At 39.9% G+C, this 9720-nt stretch overlaps 2 protein-coding genes across 2 annotated transcripts in view; both read right to left on the bottom strand.

Annotated features, from left to right (window-relative positions):
• Positions 1–330: 330 nt before the first annotated feature.
• On the bottom strand, positions 331–4182 carry LOC125026453 (venom protease-like). Its single transcript, XM_047614914.1, has 9 exons — positions 4077–4182; positions 3338–3487; positions 2673–2723; positions 2407–2549; positions 2126–2229; positions 1767–1935; positions 1454–1553; positions 873–1042; positions 331–614 (listed from the first exon to the last, which is right to left on the bottom strand). The coding sequence occupies exons 1-9, from the start codon at positions 4147–4149 to the stop codon at positions 450–452; spliced, it is 1125 nt and encodes a 374-aa protein (XP_047470870.1). The 5' UTR covers positions 4150–4182; the 3' UTR covers positions 331–449.
• Positions 4183–7698: 3516 nt separating this feature from the next.
• Positions 7699–9720, bottom strand: part of LOC125026617 (venom protease-like) — a 5867-nt gene continuing 3845 nt past the window's right edge. The window contains exons 7-9 of the mRNA XM_047615189.1: positions 8899–8998; positions 8380–8549; positions 7699–8198 (exon numbers count right to left, since the gene is read on the bottom strand). Coding sequence (XP_047471145.1) covers positions 8037–8198; positions 8380–8549; positions 8899–8998 — 432 coding nt within the window. The 3' untranslated portion in view covers positions 7699–8036. The remainder of the gene's footprint in view (positions 8199–8379; positions 8550–8898; positions 8999–9720) is intronic.

Below are 9720 nucleotides of genomic sequence, written 5' to 3'. Positions count from 1 at the left end.
TGTACGTATGCCATACGTCCAAAATTTTCCTTTTTCATATATTATTTGTTATCAACATTTCTATATTAACCGGATCTCGTCGTCGCAAGCAGGTCGCACATGACGCATGCGACGTGCTACGCCATTTCTGTCTCATATATTTTCGTATGCTTATTTTCACCTTCGACGTGCCACCCTGGTGTGAGAGCGGCATTAAGTTATCGCACAAGTACGTTACCATTGTACAAACGGAACATGTCCACCTACTCTAACTAACCTAATGTAATACTTTTTATTATAACCAGTATTACATTTCATTAACATCTAGTTAGTTGAGAATAAAATAAGTAATAAGTGTGCTAAAACATAGCTTTAATCATTTTTTTCTAAGTCCTGCATTCAAACAAATAAAAAACTAAAACATATTGTCGTGCAAGTCTTTTTCACTTTAAAAGCCATGGACTGCGAGATCAGAACGCCACTTGCTTAATCCACGCGAGATACTGCGACTGCCTCACGTTGGTGTAGAGTCCCGGGTATTCCTCATTGCCGCAGCCTTCGCCCGACGAGATGATCCCCGCCAGCGTGAACCGCCCTCGGCCGACGGAGTACACCGCGGGGCCGCCGGAGTCACCCTGGGGGAGAGATGCAGGCGTGGCCACGGAATTTTCATCATGGATTCGCTAGCTCTTTGTATGTGTACCACAGTAGCTAATGTATGTTTGCTCAAGTGTACATACACACACAACTCTCTCTCTCTCTCTTTCTATTTATATTATATATAAAAATAGATAAATATATATGTATGTATATATGTATACCATCTATGAAAAAATCTTGTTTAGTATTTATCCAAATTATAGTCGTGACACTGGTTAAATAATACACCCTACCTTGCATGCATCTTTGCCTCCGCCGCGGACTCCTGCGCACACGAATCCTGCTCCTATCCCCTGGGGCCACAGGAGATTGTAGAAAGTATGTTTCGTATAGTCCTGGTCACACTGCGCGCTCGGGAACACTGTCACGTCTACCTCTTGCAACACGGGGCTAACTCTTCCACCTGTCAGTAATGTTATCGTCAATCAACAAACAAGCCTTATTACTTAACGTCATGATGGATGCGCATTCGAAATTTATTATAAATTCGCTAAGCAACTCTGTGTACTCAACTTAACTTAATCTAACTTTATAATTTCACGTAAACATAGATGTACATTTCAAATTTAAATATAAATTCGTTGGGGAATTTCCTGCAGTCATATTTAACTCAATGAAGCGCTAAACACAGATGTACATTTCAATTATAAATCAAAATTTGTAGAGGAATATCGCGCAATGAAATTCAACTAGATGAAGCTTTGTCATTTAACGTAAAAATGGATGGACACTAAGTCATCTAAATTGCTCAGCAAATTTCTCTAATCAACTTGATTTACTACTTAGTGAATCGAACCATCACGAAATGCTCAACCTGGTTGCGTGAGTCCCCATCCAGTCACGGTTACCGTTTTCCCAACAAGGTCCACGTTGCTCCCTGCGCCCCATGGAAGACACACAGGCCGGATGTAAGGCTGTCAAAGTGTTATTCAAAATTATGATTGTAATGAGAACTGGTGATTTTCGGAAAAGCGATTGTTATGAAATGCTTTTTCATTATTGTGTAAAGCTTTGATCGTTATGAAGTTGTGGTTGTAATGAAGAGCTCAACTCAAGTTGTGATTCTTATGAAAAGTTGGCCCACTAATACTTGGATAAACCCTAAAACATACGTTACATCATTCTACCTGTATCGTCACTCTCTTGTTAAGTCTGATAAGACCGATGTCATGATAAAGTTGAGGCTTGCTGTATTGTGGGTAGGCGATGGTTGTAGCAAGACCAAAGTCCTCGGGGTTGGCGCCGTCGTTCGGGTTGGAATAGTCGTGTTCTCCAAGGCGTACTACATTAGCGCGCCTCAAATTTTCATGTTAAGAAACAGAACTGTAAATTACTTCATTACTTTCAACTGATTCATGGTTGTTGTTTTTTTTTTTTTTTTTTTTTTTTTTGATAAAAAATTGAATTATCAATGGCAAAAGCGGTGTCAATGCAGTGGCAGTAAACCTACAAATGCACACAGCCTGTAATCATGAACTTGTCTCACCGTGCGAAGCAGTGGGCGGCCGTCAGGATCCATTGTTCGTTGATGAGCATTCCCGCGCAGAACCAGTCAATAGATCCCGCCGCGTCCCTCTCTCCCAGAAGAGCCTGCGGAATGTATACTTATTAAACAAAATACAACCGCTAAACGAAATCATAACCTCACCATAACTATAAACGAAAAATGTATATCTTGGTTTTTTTTTCTTTCTTTCTTTCTCAAGATGCATTATAACAAAAAGGACATGTTTGTTTTTTTCTATTGTAAATTCCATCTTCCCTCACCATCCAAGGCCAAGCACCGACTTCAGCGTCACGCCCTCCAACAACAAGCGCACCAGCGACAATTTCTTCTTCGGAAAGTCGTTCGCTGGCACGTAGCTGGCGCCGAGACCGAAGCACCGTCCTCCTTGTCTGGATCCCGCACTCTGAAAAACGATTCAATCCTGCTGTAATCTCACGCAATCCTACACACACAACAACCACGCGATAGAAAAGTGTAAAATGTGCCAATATCTCCCCCTCACATTGCTCCATTTTAGATCTCTTACCGAAGTTAACTGCTGGTGGGGATATGCCCTGCACAGGTCCTGGTCCTCCACCTGTGTGAGGAAACATGAGAGGAAACAAAACCTTGGTTTACATTATTTTCTCACATTACATGTGAGGAAATGATGATTATCACAGTGATGGCGATGGTAATAACAAGGTTATGATTCATTACGTTAATCATATCTATAATAGTAAGGATGACAAATAACAATGATAATGATCATGGTGTTAACCACTGCAATATTGTTGACAAAAACGATAATGACAGTAGAAAACAACGTAATAATTACCATAGGGATAAATAATATAATGTTAAATAATACTTATAGTGACAATGGTGGTGGCAATAAGGATAATTTTGACGATAACATTGATAACGATATCGTCTGCTATGAATCAGTGATTAGGCTTGAAGCGTAAATGAGAATGTATATTAAGAAGGAATCAAGTTTGTTTTAAAATGACGGATGCATTGTAAGAAAAGTCTTCCACATCTAGATACATTTTACTGCCATTTACAAAATACACAGTGGAGTTCTTGCTGGAATATGCTTTAAGTTCAAGTTTGTTATATATCTAGTATCTACGTGAGAAAAAAAAATATGACTATGAAATATGAAAACAAAAACGCTAATTACTAATGAATTCGACGAAATCAACTCACCTGTCGGGCAGCAAACGATCGTCACACGACCCTGGAAACTGCAAATCACCGGCCGCTCTCTGTTCACGGTCCGCAACACAGCTGGGCATGATCTCAGGTCTCGACACTCGCCGCCACCGCCGTTCGTGAGTCTGCACGCACCATTCGCCCCTGCGCAAGTTGTGGCTATGCTGTTAATCGAGCCATGGCCAAGTGTCGAACATTATCAAGTTTTATTCCGTTAGTTTAGCTCCTTGCTTTTGAATACATTTTTTTTTTTTTTCAATGTAGTTTTTTTTACAGTTTCTTATATTTTTCATAGCTTTTGCCATTACCCTTTCTAAGAGCAATTATAAATATATGTGTGTATATGCACATGCGTGTGCGTGTGTTTTTCATATTTTTTCATGACTTCAGAGCTTTTCACTTCATTTCTACAAATAGTTACTGCTGTGGCTGGGTGTCACGGCGGGTAAGGACTAAGCCGAGTCAGCACCAGCTGACACAGGCCGGGCTCCCCTCATTGGCATAGCCCGAGCGAAGCTCAGCTTCGCATATCGGACTTATCCTTACTAATAGTCTTATAAAGGGCAAACTGCCAATAAAACAAGGGGAAGAACAGGAATACAGGAATATTCGCCTGTTTTTCTGTTATCTTCGTTGCTTTAGTGTGAATAATCATTTCGAAAATCTAAAAAAATATTTTTTCTGGATTTTCTTAAATGACTTTATAAGGTGCTTCACTTCGCCCTTGACTGACCTTGCGCTGAGGTGTAGCTCACACTTGTCCCCACGAGGACCAGGAGACATGCGAGCACCTGTGTTGGCTGCATGATGACGTATCGAACACTCCCTCTGACCTTCCTGTCACTCCTTATATATGCTGCAGGAACCGGTGCGTTTCTCCATGTGACGTTCAACCTTTATGAGGCTTTATTTTCATACATTAAATGCAAAATATATTTTTATTCATTTTCTTTTATTTCATTGCTTTTCTTTGTACCTCGTTGGCATTTTCAATACGGAGTTGCAGCTAGTCGGCCCTGAACACCAGCCGCTTATGCCTTCCCGGAATAAGCCTACAACTCATTTCTGAGCATCGCAGTCTATACACACAAAAAAATGCGCCCGTGTATGTGTGTGGTGTATGAAGGTGTGTATGTAGGTGTGTGTGTGTGTGTCTGTGTGTGTGTGCATACAGATAGAGAGAAGCGAAAGATAAAGAAGATACAAACAGATAGGCAGGGATGAAAACAGAGAAAAGGAGAAGGGGAGAGGTTAGGGGGGGAGACGCACAGGATACCAGACAAACGAACAGGCATATAAACATACAGATATAGCTACAGCTAGATAGACAGATCAGACAAATTCAAAGGAATACGGAGGGAGACAGAATAGAGACTGTGTCTTAGAGAGAGAGGGTGAGAATAGATAGAGGCAAGGGGAGAGAAACAGAACGACAAACATGCACACAGACAGAAAGGGAAAATAAAAGAATGAGATACAGACAAACAAAGATGTAAATGGACTCTCAGAAGGGTAAATGTTAGGGGGAAGAAGAGAAACAGATTGACAGACAGGAGGAAAGAGAGAGAAAGAAAGAGAGAGAGAGAGAGAGAGAGAGAGAGAGAGAGAGAGAGAGAGAGAGAGAGAGAGAGAGAGAGAGAGAGAGAGAGAAAGGGCGGAGCGAGAAACAGACAGAGACAAGGGCAAAGGGAGGCAAACAAATACAGTAAGTGAAATAATCCCAAATTGAAAAAGATTAAAAGGAAAGAAATAAAATGATGTCAGACACAAAAATAGAAGAGTTTGTGGTAAACCCTCTAGGAAACATTTTCTACCTCACCTGGATCTGGGAGGATGTCTTCTTCGTAATTTTATCAACGATGTGTCATTATCCTGACCTTACGTAATTCATAATCACTGCAGGATTACGTGCAAGACTATGCGCATGAATTCATAATGATTACAGTAATATTTGATGTTTGAAAACACTTGATATAATGTTTATTAACGTCGTCTTGTTTTTTTTTTTTTTTTTTTTTTTTTTTTTTTTTTTTTTTTTTTTTTTTTTTTAAATACTGACTGCATTTCTGTTCATGTAAATATTGCGAATAGTTTAATTTCTTGTTACGATTCAATATTTGTCTGCAAGTGATTCACAATCCATCTTCATTTCAGTGTTCTTGACCAGCAAACTGCGATTGAAGTCACATGTTACATTAGAATTATTTAAACATTATGACATTCACGTGCAACAATCAATTCATGGAACTAGTTTCCGGTCTCATATCGTTCACTGTGATGCAAATTTTAATGATCATCCCACAGTATTTCCACTTTGGACTTTCCTCATATTAAGGAATTTCTGGCCAAGGAAAGCACTGTAATTATCGTTATCGTTTTTTTTGTTTATTGTTTTTTTAGAATTTCTCAATTATTTTGGTATTCTAATGAAAATCAGACTGGGTCTCGTGTAAAAGCGAAATATGATTTCATAATAGAGAATGGGCAAAATAGAGGTGCAAGTCAAACATGAGGTAATGGTATTTCTCTAATCTTCCGGTTGAATCACACATTCTTTCTATACAGAACGCCTATGCTTTCTGTTACACGTTCCTATTCGTTTTCATGTGTCCTTGTGATAATAATTATAATTATAATAATAATAGAAATGATAATGATAATAATGATAACAACAACAATGATAATATAAATAGCAACCCTCCCCGACTAGGACTCGCACCTAAGCCACTCCAGGAATGAACGGAAGACCAGTGCTAAGCCAACCATGCCACACGACCCACTAAAAGGAGTGTGCAACTAGGATCTAACTAGCTTCCATAGACATTACCTATCTACTCGTACATGAATGATGATAGCGAGGTTTTGCACACACTCTGTGGCCACTCGGTGGAAATTGATTTAAAAATTCGAAACCGATAATAATAATGATAATTATAATGATAACAACAATAATGATTATAAGGATAATAATCAATGTAATAATAATAATAATGGCAATAATGATAATAGTGATGATAGTAATAATAATGATTATAATAAAACCGATAATAACTATCATCATTATTATCATTATCATAATTTGTTCCATCGAATCTTATTTATCTATGCCCAGACGATAACTTTGACCGGAGTGCAATGGTGGCGTGGTTACTGAACATATATTTCGAGTCATGTTTGGCGCTGATAGAGGAATGGTTTAAATGAATGGGTGATATTCTGGATCCAGGTGTTTATACCTTGTGCACATCAAGGTTTGATCCAGCGCTTTGTTTAGTTTAAGGATGGGAAGGAAAGCTAAGGGTAGCTTAAAGCTCTTCCGCTAGAAATATAACTACCGTTTGCCTTCGGGGTCGTAGCTCATCCACTTTCCCCACTGACTTGGTATCAATGGCTCCGCTGTTGGCTGCCGTCCCTAAACCCTAAATTACCCAAGGGCTCGTTCGGTTTTATGGCGCCGACCACACTCGCCAGTCGCAGCTTGATTAATAACGATCATAAAAGGGCATTTTATAAAGTTAAATGGGACTGCCTAACCCCACGCATGATCTTCACACGCTGCCTGAATGCAGTTGAAGATCGTCGCTAAGAAATCATCTAAGGGTTAAATAATAACGCATAATATCGCAAGCAGATTTATCTGTTAAATAGACCTCAGACCTCAGATTCTTTCTTTATTTTGCTGCAAAATAAGCGTTGTTGTGTTCTATATTATCTTTCAGTTTTTTTTTTTTTTTTTTTTTTTTTTGCCATAGAAAGAGGGACGAATGCCTTTTGTGTGAATTTTGCCTCTCTGAATTATTTGAGCAAACGGTGTGGTTATTCACACTATATGCATGGCATTGCACCAACCCTTTGGGTATACAGGGTGGAGAATGCTAGATTTTGCATTTTTGCGTTAAAAATAATAAATCTACCTTCTCTGCAAAATTGGTGCCTTTGGTCAGACATCTTTGAAAACAGCAAGCATTTAGATCACTTAGTATTGTGATAACTATTGTAATGACAAAAGCAGTAAACCTTTAAATTCAAGTACATTTACTTCAAACTAATCAAGAGATTTGCATCCGCAAATACATTGAATCGAGAAAGTATATCTTTAAATCTCAAATCTCATCGTCATACGTAACTATTGTAATCCTTTATATTATGTTTGTATTGTATGTGTTTATACAGATGTTATTATTATTATTTTTTTTTAATACATTATCTGACAACCATATTTTTAATGAACTCCGTAACTCATTGTGATCAAGTTATTAATACACTGCATATGACAATAATGACATGATTGTGCAGGTTGATTCTCCCATTCTTTTTTAGTAAGGTAGTTAAAAAAGAAAATGAAAATGTTATCCTAAAATTAAGAATATCTTTATTTCCAATCTTATTTCTTCCTCTATACACAGAGAAATACAAAGGAATAACTGAATGAAACTGTAAATGGCATAACCTATTCATAGATAATACTTCAGGTATATTGATATTTGTTTCATCATCTTCGGGTTTTTGGTTTCTTATATGTAATACATTAAAATAAATGTTAAATACATACATAATATAAGGTTAGGTAGATAGATAGACAGATAGATACGTAGAGCTACATATATGGATCTAGAGGTGTGTGTGTTTGTGTGTACGTGTGTGTATTTATGTGTAAACAGACACCCACGCATCATAATGGGATCGCCTCATCTCAGAAAGCAATTTTCTTGATCCACGCGAGGTACTCTGCATGGTGAGTGCTTGCGTAGATGCCGGGGAAATCCCCGTTCCCGCAGCCGTAGCCATTGGAGATAACGCCGGCGATAGTGTAGATGTTGTCATTCGCGTAGACAGCCGGGCCGCCAGAATCACCCTGCAAAGGAGGACCGAGAGAAGATAAATGAGACAGAATGTAGTTTTTCACGCTGGAGTCCATTAAAGTATCAAGTACCTCGAGTCTATGAAGCATGTACGTCTATCTATTTATTTACTTATCTCCTTCCCTATGACACATCACTGAACCTCCCTTATACCTGAAGAAACAGTGAACTTACTTGACAGGCGTCCTTCCCGCCGTCAACTTCCCCCGCACACAGGGTTTCTTCACCGATCCCCTGCGGCCAAATCCTATCATAATTGACCAGGTCCTTGTAGCGACTGGCACACGTGGACGAAGGGAAGACTGTCACCTGCACCTCACGAAGAACTGTGCTTCCCACGCCACCTGCAACGGGAGATGAGATTGCAATTAATCTTCAGGAAAGCGGTAAAATGTAAATAAGGATATTAATGAAAATGATTATAAAAATGATGGTGATGGTAATAATGAGAATAATGAGAATAATGATAATGACGATGATAATAATGAGAATAATGACATGAACTAAAACAATACAAATTAACCTTGACTATAGGTTCAAAATCTGGCGTAACAGTGTTTCAATCCAAGTACACAACCTACTCCTTGCTTTCTCTTTTTTTCAGACAGGCAACGAACTCTTCCAGTAACAAACCGATATGAAGGATTAATCGAAAACCTTAAATTCATAAATTCGAATGAGCGGAGAACCCACCATGAGCAGTTGCCCCCCAACCTGTAGCCGTCACGTTGCGTCCAGTCAAATCCACGCTGCTTTCGAGACCCCACGGCAAGCAAACTGGGAGGATGTATCTCTGTCGGCATTGCAAAGGGGAATAGACACATTACTTCTCAGTCGTGTGTAAAGAGTCATCAAAGAAACGTCCCAAAAGCATGTATTGTATTTACTTATAGTCGAAGTCAATGGACGTGTCACGGATTTGTTAGATTTGATAAAATCCGTGTAGCGATTTGAAAGACATAATGCGTGTTTAGCACTATAGAGGTGTGTCTGTGTGTGTGAGACGGGGGGGGGGGGGGAGGGAGAGGGAGAGGGAGAGGGAGAGTGAGAGGGAGAGGGAGAGGGAGGGAGGGAGGGAGGGAGGGAGAGGGAGAGGGAGAGGGAGAGGGAGAGGGAGAGGGAGAGGGAGAGGGAGAGGGAGGGGGAGGGGGAGGGGGAGGGGGAGGGGGAGGGGGAGGGAGGGAGGGAGGGAGGGAGGGGGAGAGAGAGAGAGAGAGAGAGAGAGAGAGAGAGAGAGAGAGAGAGAGAGAGAGCGAGAGCGAGAGAGCGAGAGAGCGAGAGAGCGAGAGAGCGAGAGAGCGAGACAGAGAGACAGAGAGACAGAGAGACAGATAGACATAGAGACAGAGAGACAGAGAGACAGAGAGACAGAAAGACAAAAAGACAAAAAGACAGAAAGACAGAGAGACAGAGAGACAGAGAGACAGAGAGACAGAGAGACAGACAGGCAGACAGACATACAGAGACAGAGACAAAGAGAAGAAAGAGTGAAATAGACTCATGATATAAATAGTA

This window comes from Penaeus chinensis, chromosome 6 (genome assembly GCF_019202785.1).
Source record: "Penaeus chinensis breed Huanghai No. 1 chromosome 6, ASM1920278v2, whole genome shotgun sequence".
Classification (NCBI taxonomy): Eukaryota; Metazoa; Arthropoda; class Malacostraca; order Decapoda; family Penaeidae; genus Penaeus; species Penaeus chinensis.
Note: the sequence above shows the minus strand (reverse complement) of the source record. Positions and strands in the feature narration are given on the sequence as shown.

Excerpts from the sequence above, each read along its gene's own strand:
- LOC125026453 (XM_047614914.1), bottom strand. The coding sequence starts at position 4,149 with ATGCAGCCAACACAGGTGCTCGCATGTCTCCTGGTCCTCGTGGGGACA. Across the intron at positions 3,488-4,076 it reads GAGCTACACCTCAGCGCAAG|GGGCGAATGGTGCGTGCAGA; the intron begins GTCAGTCAAGGG and ends CAACTTGCGCAG. Across the intron at positions 2,550-2,672 it reads CCCACCAGCAGTTAACTTCG|AGTGCGGGATCCAGACAAGG; the intron begins GTAAGAGATCTA and ends ATCGTTTTTCAG.